This window comes from Hemitrygon akajei, chromosome 2 (assembly GCF_048418815.1).
Source record: "Hemitrygon akajei chromosome 2, sHemAka1.3, whole genome shotgun sequence".
In the NCBI taxonomy this organism is placed as follows: domain Eukaryota; kingdom Metazoa; phylum Chordata; class Chondrichthyes; order Myliobatiformes; family Dasyatidae; genus Hemitrygon; species Hemitrygon akajei.
This window is the reverse complement of record NC_133125.1, coordinates 70,381,825-70,401,516: the sequence shown is the minus strand read 5'-3', so window position 1 is coordinate 70,401,516 and position 19,692 is coordinate 70,381,825. Positions and strand designations below refer to the sequence as shown.

The 19,692-nt window shown below is 43.0% G+C and overlaps 1 protein-coding gene across 1 annotated transcript in view; it reads left to right on the top strand.

Moving 5' to 3' along the window:
- The window catches only part of LOC140713949 (neuropeptide FF receptor 2-like), a 110,257-nt gene that overhangs the window by 56,980 nt on the left and 33,585 nt on the right, over positions 1 to 19,692 (top strand). Inside the window, exon 2 of the mRNA XM_073024646.1 lies at positions 11,128 to 11,469. Within this exon, the coding sequence (XP_072880747.1) occupies positions 11,128 to 11,469 (342 nt within the window). The remainder of the gene's footprint in view (positions 1 to 11,127; positions 11,470 to 19,692) is intronic.

Below are 19,692 nucleotides of genomic sequence, written 5' to 3'. Positions count from 1 at the left end.
CCATTTAGAACTGAGATGCGGAGAAATTACTTTAGTTAGAGTGTGGTAAATCTGTGGAATCTCACCTTGCAGGAAGTTATTTTGTGCAATCCCTGCCACAGCTGTCAAGCGTCCATCTGTGATTCCAGTTTCTCCTTTGTACTCACAGTGGCCTTCCTGAAGTCATACCTGGAACTTCTTACATGAATCTGCATCACTGGTCACCTCTGACCGGTCAAGACAGGTCAGTCACTTGGCATTCAGGATGATGTAATAAATTGGACTAGAACATTGGCTTTGTGGGAGAAGCCGGAGAGTGGTTGTAGAGGGGGGTTGTGACTCATGGTGTACCGCAGGGACTGGTGCTGAGTCCTTTATTGTTAGTCATCTGTATCAACAATCTGGTGATAAAATGGTAAACAGGATCAGCAAATTTGCAGATGACACCAAGATTAGGAACTGTGAGGACAGAACTGTATTGGACAGCAAGGAAGGCTGTCATGGCTTGCAGAGGGATCTGCATCAGCTAGAAAATTGGCAGATGGAATTTAGTGCAGACAAGTGCAATGTTTTGCACTTTGACCAACCAGGTAGGACCAACCAGGGTAGACCTTATCCACTGAACTGAAGAGTGTGGTAGAACAAAGGGATCTAGGTATACAGGTCTATAATTCATTGAAAGTGGTATCACAAGTAGACAGGGTCATAAAGAAAGCTTTTGGCACATTGGCCTTCATAAATCAAAGTACTGAGTACAAGAGATGGGATGTTGAAGTTGTATAAGACATTGGTGAATTTAATTAGGAGTATTGTGTGAAATTTTGGTCACCTACCTACAGGGAAGATGGAAACAAGGTTGAAAAAATACAGAGAAAATTGACAAGGATGTTGCCGGGTCTGGAGGACCTGAGGTGTAAGGTTAGAACTGTTTTCCTTAGAACGTAGCAGATTGAGGGGAGACTTGATAGAGGTATACAATATTATGAGGGGTATAGAAAGGTAAATGCAAGCAGGCTTTTTCCACTAAGGTTGGGTCAGACTACAACCTGTGGTCATAGGTTAAGGGTGAGAGGTGAGAAGTTTAAGGGAAACATGAGAAGAAGCTTCTTACTTGAGGGTTATGAGAGTGTGAAACGAGCTGCCAGCACAAGTGGTGCATGCGAGCTCAGTTTCAACACTTGAGAAGTTTGGATAGATAGATACATGTATGGTAGGGGTTTGGAGGGCTATGGTCTCTGTGCAGGTAGTTTAAATGGCTCAGCGTGGACTAGATGGGCCAAAGTGCCTGTTTCTATGCCATACTTCTCTATGATTCTATGATAATTTAAACCATTTATCCCCTCCCTCTTAAATTGTGCAGTTTATATTCTACAACATATTTGCTCATCATTGGTTAAATTACTAAAATGTTCTTGTGAATTATGAAATTATTTGTTTTATTACTTATATGACAAAGCCTAGAAACCTATTTGTTATTGAATTGTTCTACTTTATAGCAATAAATGATTGTTTCTGAGTGGCAACCAGTAACTCGTGGGTGGGGGGATGAGGGGAGGTGAGAAAGCTGTCTGGAGCAGTGCTTGGACTCCAGCTGTTTACAATGTGCAGTATGTCAAACATTTGACTGGGATAACCAAATGTTACATCTCCAAGTCTGCAAATGACATGAAGTTTAGAAAGGCAGGGTAAAGGATACTTTTGGGGCTGGGAAGAACGTGAGCTGCGAAAAGGGTGCAAGAAGGCTCCACCATGATTCCGACAAGCTTTGTGAGCAAACAAATCTGTGACTAATACAACTGAAAGTTGTTATCTTGTTTGGTTATTCATATATTTCATGGACAAGTCTGTAACCACAAAGACATTTTCAATCTCCCCAAAGCAGAAGTGCTGGATGTGTCAAGCTTTGTTCCTCAGGTCTGAATCCTTCCCAGTCCACGAGGAACTGCTAGACACCCCAAACAGTTCATAAATCCAGAATTATTTTTATGGTGAAGACCTGTTCCCCACTGATACTCACATGTTTTAATTTGAAAATATGGAAGGTGGGATTGATCTTAGACCACAACACCATAAGATATTGGAGCAGAATTAGGCCATTTGGCCCATCAAGTCTGCTATTCCACTTCATCATGGCTGATCTAATTTTCCTCTCAACCCAATCTCCTGCCTTCTCCCTGTATCTCTTCATGCCCAACCAATCAAGAATCTATCAACCTCTGCCTTAACTATACATAATGACCTGGCCTCCACAGCTGCCTGTAGCAAAGAATTCCACAGATTCATTCTCTGGCTAAAGAAATTCCTTCTCATCGCCGTTCTAAAAAGACACCCCTTTATTTTGAAGCTGTGTTTTCTAGTCTTAGACTCTCCCATCCCATCAAGGCATTTCACCATTTGATAGATTTCAATTAGGTCACCCCTCATTCTTGTGAATTCTAGTCAATACAGGCCCAAAGCTATCAAGTGCACTCCATTTATTCCTGGAATCATTTTTGTGAACCTCCTTTGAACCCTCTCCAGTTTCAGCACATCCTCCCTAAGATAAGGGGCCCAAAACTGCTCACCATACTCCAAGTGAGGCCTCACCAGTGCTTCATGAAATCTCAATATTACATCCATTCTTTCATATTCTAATCCTCTTGAAATGAATGCTAATATCGCATTTGCCTTCATCACCACAGACAACCTGGAAATTAACCTTTAGGGAATCCTGTACAAGGACTCCAAAGTCCCTTGCACCTCAGATTCTTCATATTTTCTCTCCATTTAGAAAATATTCAATCCTTTCATTTTTTCCACTAAAGTGCATGACCACACACTTCCCAACATTGTATTCCATCTGCCATTTCATTACCCATTCTGCAAATCTATTTAAGTCGTTCTGTAGCCTCTCTACTTCCTCAAAACTACCTGTCCCTCCACCTATCTTCATGTCACCTGCAAACTTTGCAACAAAGTCATCAATTCCAAATCATTGACATATAACATATAAAGTCCCACACAGACCACTGTGAAACACCAATAGTCATCGGTAGCCAACCAGAAAAAGCACCCTTCATTCCTACTCTTTATGTCCTGCCAATCAGCCACTGCTTTATCAATGCTAGAATCTTTCCTGTAATACCATGGGCTCATAGCTTGTTCAACAGCCTTATGTGTGACACCTTGTCAAAGGTCTTCTGAAATTTCAAGGACACAACATGAACCAATTCACCTTTGTCTACCCTGCATGTTATTTCTTCAAAGAATTCCAATAGATTTGTTAGGCAAGATTTTCCCCTGAAGAAACCATGCTGACTACAGTCTACTTTATCATGTGCTTCCAAGTACCTTGCGACCTCATAATTAACAATCGACTCCAACATCTTCCCAATCACTGACGTCAGACTAGGTAGCCTATAATTTCCTTTCTTCTGCCTCTCTTCCTTCTTGAAGAGTGGAGTGATATTTGCAATTTTCCAGTCTTCTGGAACCATCCCAGAATCTAGTGAATCGTGAAAGATGATTACTAATGCCTCCACAATCTGTTCAATCTGTTCACCTCCTTCAGAACTCTGGGGCATAGACCATCTCATCCATGTGACTCCTCTGCCTTCAGACCATTTCCCTAGTAATGGTAACCTCACACACTTCATGACCACTGATTTCCACAAGACTGATGCAAAATACTTATTCAGTTCATCCACCATTTCCTTGTCCCCCATTACTACCTCTCCAGCATTATTTTCCAGCGGTCCAATATCCACTCTTGCTTCTCCTTTACACTTTACGTAACTGAAGAAACTTTTGGTATCTTCTTTAATATGATAAGCTAGCTTACTTCAGTATGTCAGTTTTACCTTCTTGATTACATTTTTGGTTGCGTCTGTTGGTTTTTAAAAACTTCCCAATCCTCTAATTTCCCACTAATTTTTTCTCTATTATCTGCCCTCCCTTGGCTTTTATGTTGGCTTTGACTTCTCTCGTCAGCCACGGTTGTGTCATCTTGCCTTTAGAATACACCTTCCTCTTTGGGATGTAGATATCCTGTTCCTTCCAAATTGCTTCCAGAAATTCCAGCCTTTGCTGCTCAGCCTTCAACCCTGCCAGTGTTCTTTCACAATCAGTTCTGGCCAACAGCAGCCTTGACTCTCATTGGCTCATTGTTCAGCTAATTTACATGGGCTCAACAGGACCCTGAGCAGGAGACATGCTGGTCATCATCCAAGGTCGGGAAGTGCAACTATAATGTGTTGAGCCCGGGCTCAGGCTAGCCCTCTTTGACCTCTTGAGGTAGTCCCATTCCTGTTTCACCAGGCAATTATTGAAGTGGATGGACTGACTGATCTGAGCTTCTAATTCCATTACCAGCTCTCCCAAGGCAAGGACATCCTTTAGTTCCCCTTGGAGTCCGTGGCAGAACAGAGTTACCAAGGCCTCCCCATTCCAACCATGCTCTTTGGCCAAGGTCCAAAACTCCACTACTTGAAACTCGAAGATAACTGCCTGAATACAGTCCAGTACACCAATTCAAAGCATTCCTGTAAGCACTTCTGTACCTCCCTTGTCCATACCTTCTTGGTCCTCACTACTGGTGCTGCAGTCTTCAGACTCTGCCTATACTCAGGGAATAGCAGTACAGCCAGGAGATCAGACTTTCTGAAGTGAAGGCGATTGATAGCACAGCAAGCACTCTTGATGGTTGTGTAACAGTGGTTCAGTGTGTTGGTTCCTCTGGTACTATGTTGATATGTTTCTTGACCAACCTCTCCGAGCACTTCATCACAGTGGATATAGGTACTACTGGACTATAGTCTTTGAGGTAGGTTATTACATTTTTCTTGGGCACTGGTATGATTAAAGCCTGCTTGAAGCCGGTGGTTACCTCAGACTGCCAATGTGAGAGATTAAAGATATCAGTAAACATGCCAGCCAGCTGATTACCTCAGGTCCTCAGTATCCAGCCTGGTATATCTTCTAGGCCAATGATTTTCACGGGTTCATCCTCATGAAGGATGTTTTCAAGTCAGAGGTGAATGGTGATGCAGATTCATATAAGAAGTTCCAGGTATGACTTCAGGAAGGCCACTGTGAGTACAAAGGAGAAACTGGAATCACAGATGGACGCTTGACAGCTGTGGCAGTGATTGGGCAAAATAACTTCCTGCAAGGTGAGATTGATTAACATAAATAGCAATGGTCCCTCACTCCCAGATGAGCTCAATGCATTCTGTGTACACTTTAATTGGAGAGATGCACGCTTGCATATAATCCTGTAATTTCAGTCTCTAAGGCCAACATTTCGGCAAGTTTCAAGAGCTGAATCCTTGACAAGTGTCTAAACTAGATGACATATCTGGACTAGTACTATAGACCTATGCAGACCAACTTGCTGCAGGATTTACGAACATGTTCAACTTCTTATTTCTGAGTCTGACATTCCCACCTTGTTCAAAAGAGCATCTACTGTACAAAAAGAGCGTGGTGACCTGCCTCACTGACTACCATCTAGAGTCAGTTACATCAAGCATAATGAAGTGCTTGTGAGGTTGGTTATGACGCAAATCAAATCCTGCCTCAGAGGTGACCTAGGTCTATTACAATTTGCCTCCCACCACAGCAGGTCAACAATCAATGCAATTTTTCTGGCTCCCCACTCTGCTCTGGGCCATCTGGACCATGGGAATGTGTATATCAGGCTGCTGTTCATCAACCATAGCTCGGTTTTCAACACAATTATCTCACCCAAACTCATCATCAAGCTTCAAGTCCGCCCTTTGCCACTGGGTCCTCATCTTACACATCAGCAGACCTTAATCAGTGAGGACTGGTAACAACATCTCCTCCTCTTTGAACATCACCAGTTGGAGCATTCTGTGCAGATCTGGTCACCACACTATATGAAAGATGTGATGGGCACAGAAATAATTCACAAGGAATTTGCCTGGACTGGAGAGCTTGGGAGATATAAGTTATAAGGCCTGAGGCCCTGGTAAGGCTTGAGTTATATGTAAGGTCGTGACTGTTTTCCCTGGAGAAAAGGAGGCTTATAAGTTTATAAGGGACATAGATAAGGTTATTGTTACAGCCTTCATCCCAACACAAGGGAGTCTAAAACTAGAAGGCACAAGTTAAGGTGAGAGGGGAGAGATTTAAAGAGGACGTGAGAGTTCAGTTTGAATGGTGGCTGTATGGAATGAGATGTCAGATGAAGTGGAAGGAGTACAAATGCAACATATAAAAAGCATTTGGACAGGTGCATGGATTGAAGGACCAAACACAGGCAAACACGATTAGCTTAGATAGGAATGTTGTTAAGCATAGACAAGTTAAGCTGAAGGACCTGCTTCTGTGAATCAATTCAGAGTTACATTGCAGGCTAGCACCTGCAAATGACACTGAAGCTTCCTCAAAAGTTTCCAAAGTCTCTAGCTACTGTTTTAAGATGGTCACCAACTCCCGCTTCACATAATCTCCTGTTTTGTATGCTGGGTCTGCCATGGGTTCGGAGCCCACCCTCGTACCTATATACTGATGCAACACTGATTTGTTGTGGCAGCTAGAAATAACTAAAATAGCAAAGACTAACATGTGGACCAAGTACAGAGCTACACAGACTTTGCACCTAGAAATTGGTATACAGTACCTCAGGCTTCCTAACACAAAGATGGACAAAATAATTATGAACTTCACAGCTGTGTGTTTAAGAGGATTTTGCTGCATGTAGCCCAGATGGCAGATCAGTCCTGTTGTACAAAAAGAGTTTAGTGGAGAGTCAGCACAGACAAGATAGGGCAAATGGGTCTATTCTATGAGTCTATGATGTAGAGATGGTCAAAGAACAAAGTAGTCATTGGTATCTCTATTTACATGCAGTTTAAAAATGGTTTCCTCACATTCAGTTACATGTATTAGTTCCAGGAAAAGCACTTTAAGGAAGCATATCTATTTCAGTGGAGGACTCAAATTCCAGCCACAAATTAGCTCTGAAAAATTAGCATCTTAATCTTTTAAAATATAGAAGAAATTTGTCATAATTGAATTGAAACAGACATGGTTTCCACAGATCTTGAAAGAGTAGATGTAAGGGTGGTTTTTCTCCCAGCTTGGGGTCCAGTCACATGGTTTGCAATCAAAAAACAAGGAAGCAACCATTCAGCACAGAGATAAGAAGAAACTTCTTCAACAGATAGTGTATCCTCACTTTATTCTTCCCGAGAGAGCTATGGAGGTTCAGGTGTACTGGGAATTCTAGCTACTGATATTGCAAAGTAATCAGAATATATAGGTTTAGTGAGGCAAACTACCGCTGAGGTGTGAGAGCAGTCATGATCTTACTGAATACTGGGCAGGCACAATCAGCAGAATGACCTACTCCTGGTTTTGTTCACATATTCTTATGTTCATATGAGGCACGTTCATGTACTTCATTCTCCACTGCACCTGAATGATACTGTTGGCCCCTGAATGACAACATGAGCTCCAAAGTCTCTTAGTTTTGCTTCCACAGCTACCCTACTGGCTGACGTACTGTATATGGAGATTCACCAAAGTTCCTCAAATAAATTTGAATTTTTCCCCCAGCACTCGAAGACTAATACTAATATTGTTCAGAACAGAGATGTCTGAAGAGAAGATGTGATTCTTGTCTGCAGTTATTGAATGATTTATTACAAACAGCCTTTATTCAATTCCATTCATACAGGGGATTAGTTAGAGATGTATTAATACCCTATTGAATTCAAAGTTGAGCTGATGTCTAACAAGCAAATATTTCAAGGAAATGTTCCTGTTCTGAATTGATTTAATGACCTTTATTCTTAGCAAATAAATATAGATACATCTGAGCCAACACCTTATTTCATTGCATTTCCTTCCTATTAACTGTTGAACCATGTGAATCTTCACCAGTCAGAAGCCTTAGATGAACCAAGAGATCTGAAAATGACTGAAGGCCAGATCATAAAGCCATAAAACATGGGAGCAGAATTAGGCCATTCAGCCCATCAAGTATGCTTTGCCATTCCATCATGGCTGATCCCAGATCCCACTCAACCCCATACACCTACCTTCTCTCTTGCTTTGATGCCTTGACCGATCAGGAAACTATCAACTTCCACCTTAAATATACCCACAGTCTGTGGCAGATCATTCAGAATCAGAATCAAGTTTATTATCACCGGCATGTGACGGGAAATTTGTTAACTTAGCAGCTGCAGTTCAATGCAATACATAATATAGAAGAGAAAAAAATTTAAATAATAATAGTAAATAAATCAATTACAGTATATATATACTGAATAGATTTTAAAAATTCTCCTCATATGTTAACCCCTTCATTACTGGATTCATCCTTGTGAACCTCCTCTGGACTCTCTCGAATGACCGCACATTCTTTCTGAGATAAGGGGCAGTGAAATGTTGACAAAACTTCAAATGCAGCCTGACTAGTGTCTTATAAAGCCTCAGCATTATCTCCTTGCTTTAAAATTCTATTCCCCTTGAAAAAAAATGCCAGTATTGCATTTGCCTTCTTTACCACAGATTTAGCCTGTAAATTAACCTTCTGGAAGTCTTCATGAGGACTCCCAAGTCCCTCTGCACCTCTGATGTTTGAATTTTCTCCCCACTTAGATAATAGTCCACACTACTCTCTGAACAGGTGTCCTGGGTCACCTGGACGAGTGCTCTTGGAACAACCCACGTCAAACTCATTAGTGGAAAAGACACCTTGCAGCTTCAACATCTTCTCTATCAACTCACTCTTCCAACCCGCAGGAACCAGGGAGTCCCTGAAGTTGAATGACTCAGTGGTCAACTTTCCCCTTTTTTCCAATAGTTTCTTCCTGGTGTACAATGTCCTGTGTATGTTACTCAAAATGGCTTCTTTGTTTTGTTAAGAGTAGGAATGCTTCTTTGTCTGATAAGTGTTTCTCTTGCAGTTGTTTAGCTTTAGACTTGCTGATATGGGGATTATATTCATTTGTTAACCAATGGGGAATGTTATTTTGTCTTGTGAGGCTGGGAACTTGGGGGGGGGGGTTTTCGCGGTCTTTTGAGGAGAGTCAAGAGGAAGACGCCGAGGAAGGTGGACGTGCGCTGCACTGCTTGGTTGACCACCGGGGGTGGTCCCAGGTGCGAAGACGTGGAGGTCGGAGGCAAGCGATGAGGGGTCGAATGGTTCGATGGTTGAGCTCCAACGATGTGCACTAAACTGACTGAACTTTGATAAGTTGGCGCCTTTTGTTTTTTTTCTTTCCTTTCATATATATTGTATTGCCTAGTACTCTTTTAGTTTTAGTAAACTCTTTAAAGTGTATTTCATAACGGTATCTGGTGTGAATTTGATACTGTGTGCGGGCGCGAGGCATAAACTTGATTCTCACAGCACCTGCGTGTACGGGAGGTGGGGTTGGTGTGTGGCTGGATCTCCTTTTCCCCTAGACATATACCAGCCTGTTGGGTAAGTGTTACACTGGCTTATCTCCCAGGGACAGTAGACATTTACCATCACCAGGAACAGGTGCGCCAGAGACATACCCCACTTGACGGTAACCTCCCTCTTCGTAGTGTTCCTGACAATCACTGCTATCCGGCTCACCTGTACAACCAAGGGCTTCTGGAGTTCAGGCCTCACCTGTACCCCAGCAGGAAATCCCAACTCCCCCTCATGGTCTTCTGCAGCAGGCCGTGCCACAGTCCACACCAAGTCTAGCTCCTCTGCCAATGAGCAGCTCTTTGATGGGATAGATCTGCAGTACTTGAAGTTCTTAATGTCCAGCATTGTCTTGTGATTGATTGTAAAAAAGACAAAAACACATTTAGCTGGTCCCAGAGACACTGCTGCATCTGTGCACACCTCCATCTTACCAGAAGTACAAACTCTGTACACTCAAAATTTCACTTTTAAAGGCTTCCCATTTACCAAGCACACTTTTGCCAGAAAATAACCTGTTTCAATCCATACTTAGCAGACCCTTTATCATACCATCAAAATCTCAATTTGAGGTCCAGACCTATCCTCCTTGGTAATTATCTTGAAACTATTAGTGTTGTGATAACTAGACCCAAAGTGTTCTCCCACACAGACTTCTGCATTTGGCCTGTCTCATTCCTTAATAGGAGATCCGCTATTGCACTCCTTCTATTTGGCATGATATACACTGATTAGGGAAATTTTTCTGAACGCATTTGACAAACTCGATCCCATCCAGTCCTTATTACAGTATAGAAGCCCCAGTTGATACTGTGTGTGAAAAGTTAAAATCATCTGCTTTATGTTTCTTGCAACTGTGTGCAATCTCTCTAGAGTTTGCTTCTCTAAACTCAGCTGACTATTGGATGGTCTATGATATAATTATAAAATAATATAATATAAATTAAAAGATCACCCTTTTCTTATTCCTCAGTTCCACTCATCTACCTTCAGTAGACAAGCTGTCACTAATGGCTCCAATGTCATAACTCCCCATGCTGATCCATACTCTAGATTCTTAATCTCCTACAAAGCTCCTTGCATTGAAGTACACAGAACTCAGGACATTAGCCACAGCGTGCTAAACCTTTTGCTTTTTGACTTTGTATGCAAGCTTAACAACATCTTTCCCCACAACCACTCCTGTTCTGAAAGAAATAATTTAAATTATTCGGGCACTGTTTGCTCTGGGAGTACTTCCTCCTGAACCATCTCACCATCTTCATTTACATCATTGTTCCATACAGAGCTTTAATTTATGACTTTTGCCCTCCCTTTCACAAAAATATCCTACCGCATTTACACAGTGAAATCCTGAAGGATTCCTGAGAAATGTGACAGTGGATGCCTCCACTGCTATTTTTACTGCTCTTATCTGGAAACTGGATGAAGAATAGTGACTCTAAAAACATGAAACAAGATTTTGATTTTTAGCAGTTTCTGCTGTCTAATTGGTAAGTTGTCTTGATCTGACATTTCTAATCTCTGAAATTTGAGTCAATTAACTCCAAATCTTTTGTAAAAGTCAACTAACGTAATAAGGTGTGAGAGAAGAAGTCTGACATTATAGACAGGAATTACACAAGTATTAATGTGTACATACAAAGAGAAACTGATGGAAGTATTGATGTATTAATGTGATGTACTATGTCTTGATAATTGATGTCATTAGCTCTGTTGTTTTCTTACTCAAGGCAGAATCACAATGAATGAGGAACTGGATCAAAATGGTACAGCTGAGAAGGAAAATTATTCATTCTTAATAAATGGATCAACCTCATATTTTTATCTTCAAAACAACATTACGTATCTTCCATTTTATCAGCACACAACTTCAGTAGCCACAATCTTCATAATCTCGTACCTTCTAATCTTCCTGCTCTGCATGTTGGGTAATAGTTTGGTATGTTTTATTGTGGTGAGAAATCGACACATGTGGACAGTAACCAACCTCTTCATCCTTAACCTTGCTATTAGTGACCTCCTCGTTGGAATATTCTGCATGCCTACCACTCTTGTGGACAACATTCTTACAGGTAAGTGCAGAGACAAACATTCTTTTTCAATGACTTTATTGTATGCATCATCCAAAGCTTTCAGGGAAGAATATGGATGTTATGAATGAGATCAACCCTCTAGCATGATTCAGAAAATAAATACTGTGTTAGTTCAACTTTTGGAATGAAACTCCATAATGTCTGCTTTATTTATTCTTAAGCAAGAAAATAAGTGAAATTCAGTGAAACATTACACAAGAGGCTCTGCATTCACTGGAAAGCCTGAGCAGCACACAAAAAGTGCTGGAGGAACACAACAAGTCAGGCAGTGTCTGTGGAGCAGAATCTGGGGCGTGTCAGTAATCTGGACCTGATGAAGGGTCTCGGCCCAAACTGCCTTCCATAAATGCTGCCTGGCTTGCCGAGTTCCTCCAGTATGTTGAGTGTGTTACAATCAGCAAGTAGAAACAGTTTGTCTGGCTGCTGATCGATTACAGCAATGGGAAAGAGCAACATAACTATCTGATTCTGGGATAAATGTAAACTTCAATCATTGAAGCAATGTTATCAAATGGACTCCATACGTTAATGGGAATCCAAAAGCAAAACACCAAGATGGGGTTTACACAAAAATAAAAGCTAAAAATGTTGCTAAAACATCAGCAAGTCAGACATAATTCAGAGAGAGAGAAAAAACAAGTAGGCATTTCAGCTCAAATTATCCCCATCTTTCTGATCTGAAATGCTTACTCACTTTTTCTCTCCAATGATGTGGCCTGATCAACTGAATGTTTCTGTTACTTTATTTTAATTTTACACTTGTATGTATGATTTCAAACTATATATTTCCAGAGAAACCCAGGGTAATTTGCTAACAGGTAAATTGATAACTGGTTATGGTCTAATATAAACAAATGTTAGGAACAGGCTTTATGAAAATGTCCAATAATAATTCTTTTAGGTAGGCATGTTTATTTTCGATCATATGCTGCTTAAACAAAAGAACCGGAGTGGCAAACAAGCTACAGAGAGCAGTAATGTTAATTTGTGTGGACTCTGAGCGATTATCATTGCTCTGCTTTGAAATGCACTGTGGCATCTTAATGTTTGTCTCTTACGAACTACAGGGTTCTGTATCTGTTCTTCTGACTGGGGAACTATTACCAGGGGAGCACACACAGATCATTTGCAGGGTCCTTTGTTACTTGTGAATGGTTGAGAATGTAGGTGGTATAATTAACAGGTCTGTAAGCAACTCCAAATTAGTGAAGAAGCTTGTTTAAGGATACAATAAGATCAGCTCGACAATGATGGAGTGGGAGGATGAATAAAATCCAAACAAGTGTGACATGATACTCCAGAGGAAGTCAATACAGAGTAATATAGAGTAAATGAGAGGGACCTTGGGGCACTCTTGTACAGCGAGACCCCGGCGTGAATTTCTTTGCTTCTCTAAAGGTGTGACAAATGGGAATATTGCAGTGTAAAAGCATTCTTTATGCTTGTCTTTATAAGTCAAGGTATTGTGTAAAATTGCCCAAAATAATGGGTTAAAACCACATAATGTACAGCAGACAGTTCTGTTTGTCAGACTACAAGAAGGCTGTGCTAGCAATAGAGAGAAGAGATTCACCAGGATATTTTCTTTGGTTATAAGAATATTCTCACTGGAACACTGAAGGATGATTGGTGACTTTATAGAGGTTTATAACATTTCAAAGAGCAGAAATAGTTTTGATAGAAGCTTTATTCCCAGAGAGAGCTATCTAGAACTAGAGCTGTGAGAATATGCCCTTTCCAAGGTATATTACCTCACGGATTTAAGATGAGAAGGAAGAAATTGAAAACAGATTTGAGGGGTAGGATTTTCCAAATAGAAGAGTGGTGATTATCCAGAATGAACTGTAAAAGGAGGAGGTGGAGACAGTGTTAAGAGGCATTTTGACCTGCACTTGGAGAGGAAAGGTGTAGATGAATACAGGGCAACAGTAGTGTAAATAGGTATCACAGTCAGCAAGACCAAGGTGGGCTAGAAAATCCTGTTTCTGTGCTGTACTATTCTATAAAACCTCAGGAAGTTAATTCTTGTAGTCCTGCACAAAACCCTGAACTATCTCTCTCAGAGGCTAGATTATTTCTGGATTGAATTGTGATATTTCATTTGAACCCAGATGACTGATGCAGAGTTAACCTGTTGAATTAAATCTTAAGTATTACGGAATGAACCAAACCCCACCAGTTTCAGAGGTTTAGACACTCTAACTCTCCAGAATATGGAGAGCTAGCAGGGCCCCTTAAAAATTCAGGCTGCCCCGCTAACTGGCAACCATGATTTGGTCAACACACACAAAATGCTGGTGGAATGCAGCAGGCCAGGCAGCATCTATAGGAAGAAGTACAGACGACGTTTTGGGCCGAGACCCTTCGTCAGGACTAACTGAAAGAAAAGATAGTAAAAGATTTGAAAGTAGGAGGGGGAGGGGGAAATCTGAAATGATAGGACTAGGTAGGAGGGGGAGGGATGAAACTAAGAGCTGGAAAGGTGATTGGCAAAAGGGATACAGAGATGGAGAAGGAAGAGGATCATGGGATGGGAGGCCTAGGGAGAAAGAAAGGGGGAGGGGAGCACCAGAGAGAGATGGAGAACAGGCAAAGAGTGATTGTGAGAGGGGCAGAGAGAGAAAAAAAAAAGAGAGGAAAAAAGGGGGGAATAAATAAATAAATAAGGGATGGGGTAAGATGGGCATTAACAGAAGTTAGAGAAATCAATGTTCATGCCATCAGGTTGGAGGCTACCCAGACGGAATATAAGGTGTGGTTCTTCCAATTTGAGTGGGCTTCATCTTGACAGTAGAGGAGGCCATGGATAGACATATCAGAATGGGAATGGGACGTGGAATTAAAATGTGTGGCCACTGGGAGATCCTGCTTTCTCTGGCAGACAGAGTGTAGGTGTTCAGAAGTTACAGAGAATTATACGTTGAACCTGGAGGCTGGTGGGGTGATAGGTGAGGACAAGGGGAACCCTATTCCTAGTGGGGGAGGTGGGGAGGATGGGGTGAGAGCAGATGTGCGTGAAATGGAAGAGATGCGTTTGAGAGCAGAGTTAGTGGAGGAAGGGAAGCCCCTTTCTTTAAAAAAGGAAGACATTTCCTTTGTTCTGGAACGAAAAGCCTCATCCTGAGAGCAGGTCCAACAAATAATTCTCCGTAACTTCCACCACCTCCAACGGGATCCCACTACCAAACACTTCTTTCCCTCCCCCCCTTTCTGCTTTCCGCAGGGATCGCTCCCTACGTGACTCCCTTGTCCATTCATTCCCCCACCCCCATCCCTTCCCACCAATTTCCCTCTTGGCACTTATCCTTGTAAGTGGAACAAGTGCTACACCTGCCCTTACACTTCCTCCCTCACCACCATTCAGGGCCCCAGACAGTCCTTCCAGGTGAGGCAACACGTCACCTGTGAGTCGGCTGGTGTGGTGTACTGTGTCCAGTGCTCCCGGTGTGGCCTTTTATATATTGGTGAGTCCCAACGCAGACTAGGAGACCGTTTCACTGAACACCTACGCTCTGTCCGCCAGAGAAAGCAGGATCTCCCAGTGGCCACACATTTTAATTCCACATCCCATTCCCATTCTGATATGTCTATCCATGGCCTCCTCTACTGACAAGATGAAGCCACACTCAGGTTGGAGGAATAACACCTTATATTCCATCTGGGTAGCATCCAACCTGATGGTGTGAACATTGATTTCTCTAACTTCAGTCAATGCCCCTCCTCTCCTTCTTACCCCATCCTTTATTTATTTATTTATTTATTCCCCCCTTTTTTTCTCTCTCTGCCCCTCTCACAGTCACTCCTTGCCTGCTCTCCATCTCCCTCTGATGCTCCCCTCCCCCTTTCTTTCTCCCTAGGCTTCCCGTCCCATGATCCTTTCCCTTCTCCAGCTCTGTATCCTTTTTGCCAGTCAACTTTCCAGCTCTTAGCTTCACCCCTCCCCTTCCTGTCTTCTCCTATCATTTTGGATTCCCCCCTCCTCCTACAACTTTAAAATCTCTTACTATCTTTTATTTCAGTTAGTCCTGACGAAGGGTATCGGCCCAAAATGTTGACAGTGCTTCTCCCTATAGATGTTGCCTGGCCTGCTGTGTTCCACCAGCATTTTGTGTGTGTTGCTTGAATTTCCAGCATCTGCAGATTTCCACGTGTTTGCATTTTAAAATCATGATTTGGTGTCCGGATTTGATATTTAAAGAGAACCTGAACTGAGGTTTGGTGCTTAATCACCAGCACAGTTTTGGGTTCTCATCTAATGTCTAGTTCAGAAACCTGTCTTCATTTCAGTCTTGTATCATGCCTTGAATCTAGTCTTGGATACTGCAGCACTTGGGTCCAAACCGTCTTCACCTAGGTCTCTCGTCACAGTAGAAATGAGCCAGCGGGGTATCAGAGCCTTTCATCAGCTTTGGCCAGACACTGCAAGAAAATGTCCAGACTTTCCTGGGAGTTATACACCCTCCCGGTCACTGTGTGCCAACAATCACAGCAAGGAAGCCAGAGTCAGTCAAGTGAGGCTGTAGGTCCATCTTCCGATCCCAGAGAGATTCAGCGGTGACCCTGGCTTTTTTATTCAATGTTTGTTGGTGATCAAACTCCAGCCAGCCCGGTTCCCTACAGAGCTCTGAAATGTGGCTTTCAAGATCTCTCCCTGACTGGGAAAGCCCTAGCCTGGCCATTGCACATTGGGAGCGAAGATCAGAGATTTGCTCGGATCTGGAAGAATTCATGGCCGACATGAAGAGTGTGTACCATCACCCCACCAGAGCTAACAGAGCCTCTGGCCGTAAGATGAAGATACATTGGGGCAGTCAGTCAGCAGCTGACTATGTCATTGAGTTTCAGACTTTGGCCCAAGAGAGTGGTTGGAATGGGGAGGCCTTGGTCACTCTGTACCGGAGTGGACTCTGAGGTGAACTGAAGAATGCCCTTGCCTCGGGGAAGCCAGTAGAGGCTCAGATTGATTAGTCCACCCACCTTTATAATCAGCTGGTGGAGCGAGCGTGGGACTACCTCAAAAAGGTCGAAGAGGGCTAGCCTGAGCCTGGCATCATCAGCTTAGGCAATGACCAGCCCATCTCATGCTCAGGATCCTGCTCAAATCGGTTGCATAGGAATCTCTACTGGCACCAGAATCCAGGGTGCTGCTGTTTCTACAGGGAAGCAGGTCACCTGTGGGCTGAATGTCCGAAGCTTCACCTGTCCGGAGACCCTCTGGTGTCGGGAAGACTGTAATGGTAGCAGCCACTATACCCAACCTCAGGGATTTTGGTGTCACTCTGAGGGCAGAGATCTCCTCGGGTAAGAGCTATTGAGAGGTGAATGCTTTTTTGGACTGTGGGTCAGCTGGAAATTTCCTGGACTTGGGGGCCACCCAACAGCTCAGCATACCACTGCAGGTGTGGAGTCAACACGTGCCCACGACTGTCTTAGACGGCTGTCCACTTGTCTCCGGGCAGACATTGATCTTGTGGATGAGGATAGAGGACCATGTGAAGGATATTAGTCTCTATATCACTGAGTCTCCTCACATACCCCTGATCCTTGGGCACCCTTTGCTGTTCCAGCATAACCCTTCCATGAACTGGAAGGAAGGGAGGATCGCTGCATGGTCCAGTCATTGCAATAAGGTACATTTTCAGCTTGGTGTTCCAACTCCCCCACTCTCCTGAGACCAGCAGCTGACAAGGGGGCAGGCTTCTGTCCAGGGTAACCTGGAGCCTTCAGGAAACCTAGTCCTGCCTTCCAGAGCAGACAGTCCAGCTCCAACCAACAGGTTCATGCGTGTCCGGACCCTGTGCAGTCAGGGGGTACACTGGAACCAGAGAGAGAGGGTCTCTAGGTCAGAAGTAAGCCAAGGAGGTGCCCAAGCAGTCTGGAACTCTGGTGGCTAATCCAACGGGGGTTTCAGTTGCCAGGTCCCATATAAGGGGACGGCTCCAGAATGGAGACACTTGGAGCACAAGGATCATTTGTCACACGTCACTGCTGATGTCTGAGGATATGGTTGAGGATTCGGATTTTAATTTACCCTCTGTTTTCACTAAAGACTCTTATGAAGCTAAGGAGGAGACACTGGGGTCTGTTAAATCACCTGCGCTATCTAAGGAGCCTCAGGAGTCATCCTCAGAGGAAGGTAGGGGGGTAATTGCAGCACCCAAGCTGGCAGAAGTCCCTTCCATTTACAGGATTTGCAAGAGGTCATCAGCAAGCGAAAAGCCTCGACTCTTCCAGTACACTGGCCCAACAACTATGCTGCAGATAGACTATCTAGTACTTCTCCTCTGCGGGGTCAATTATGCGCACTCACAGGCCTGGGGAGAGATGCTATGGAGGAATATATAAAGGAGGCTCCTACCCTGGAGTTCATTTGGCCCTCCACCTCACCAGCTAGTGCTGGCTTCTTCTTCATACAGGAAAAGGACTGGAGCTTGCTGATATGCATTGATTATAGAGGGCTGAATCACGTAATGGCCAAAAATTGTTACCCTCTTCCACTCATGAGCACTGCCTTCAAGATTCTCCAAGGGTGAAGTATATTATCGAAGCTAGAGTTGCAGTTCGCGTACAATCTGGCCCGCATAAAGGAGGGTGACAAGTGGAAGACGGCATTCAACACACCAACAAGACACTATGAGTATCTAGTCATGTCCTTCGGCCTCACAAACACACCAGCAGTTTTCCAAGGCTTTAGAAATGACGTGATATTCTTCGGGATGCTCTCCGTAGGTATGCTTTCATCTGAAGGAGCGTGTTGTTCACGTCAGAGATACCGTAAAGAAGCTTCTTGATCATGGACTTTACATCATTGGAGAAGTCCAAATTTCTTGTACTGCCATTTCATTTTTGGGTTCTAGATTGAGCAATGAGGAAGGGTTAGTTAGCAATCTTGTCGTGCGAGGCCCCTTGGGTAAGAGTGACCATAATATGGTGGAATTCTTCATTAAGATGGAGAGTGACATAGTTAATTCAGAAACAAAGGTTCTGAACTTAAAGAAGGGTAACTTTGAAGGTATGAGACGTGAATTAGCTAAGATAGACTGGCAAATGATACTTAAAGGGTTGACGGTGGATATGCAATGGCAAGCATTTAAAGATCGGATGAATGAACTACACCAATTGTTCATCCCAGTTTGGCAAAAGAATAAACCAGGGAAGGTAGTGCACCCGTGGCTGACAAGGGAAATTAGGGATAATATCAAGTCCAAAGAAGAAACATAGAAATTAGCAAAAAAAAAGCGGCACACCTGAGGACTGGGAGAAATTCAGAGACCAGTAGAGGAGGACAAAGGGCTTAATTAGGAAAGGGAAAAAAGATTATGAGAGAAAGCTGGCAGGGAACATAAAAACTGACTGTAAAAGCTTTTATAGATATGTGAAAAGAAAAAGATTGGTCAAGACAAATGTAGGTCCTTTACAGTCAGAAACAAGTGAATTGATCATAGGGAACAAAGACATGGCAGACCACTTGAATAACTACTTTGGTTCTGTCTTCACTAAGGAGGACATAAATAATCTTCCGGAAATAGTAAGGGACCGAGGGTCTAGTGAGATGGAGGAACTGAGGGACATACATGTTAGTAGAGAAGTGGTGTTAGGTAAATTGAAGAGATTAAAGGCAGATAAATTCCCAGGGCCAGATGGTCTGCATCCCAGAGTGCTTACGGAAGTAGCCCAAGAAATAGTGGATGCATTAGTGATAATTTTTCAAAACTCCTTAGATTCTGGATTAGTTCCTGAGGATTGGAGGGTGGCTAATGTAACCCCACTTTTTAAAAAAGGAGGGAGAGAGAAACCGGGGAATTATAGACTGGTTAGTCTGACATTGGTGGTGGGGAAAATGCTAGAGTTGGTTATCAAAGATGTGATAACAGCACATTTGGAACGAGGTGAAATCATCGGACAAAGTCAGCATGGATTTGTGAAACAAAAATCATGTCTGACAAATCTTATAGAATTTTTTAAAGAAGTAACTAGTAGAGTGGATAGGGGAGAGCCAGTGGATGTGGTATATTTAGATTTTCAAAAGGCTTTTGACAAGGTCCCACACTGGAGATTAGTGTGCAAACTTAAAGCACACGGTATTGGGTGTATGGTATTGATGTGGATAGAGAATTGGTTGGCAGACAGGAAGCAAAGAGTGGGAGTAAACAGGACCTTTTCAGAATGGCAGGCAGTGACTAGTGGGGTACCTCAAGGCTC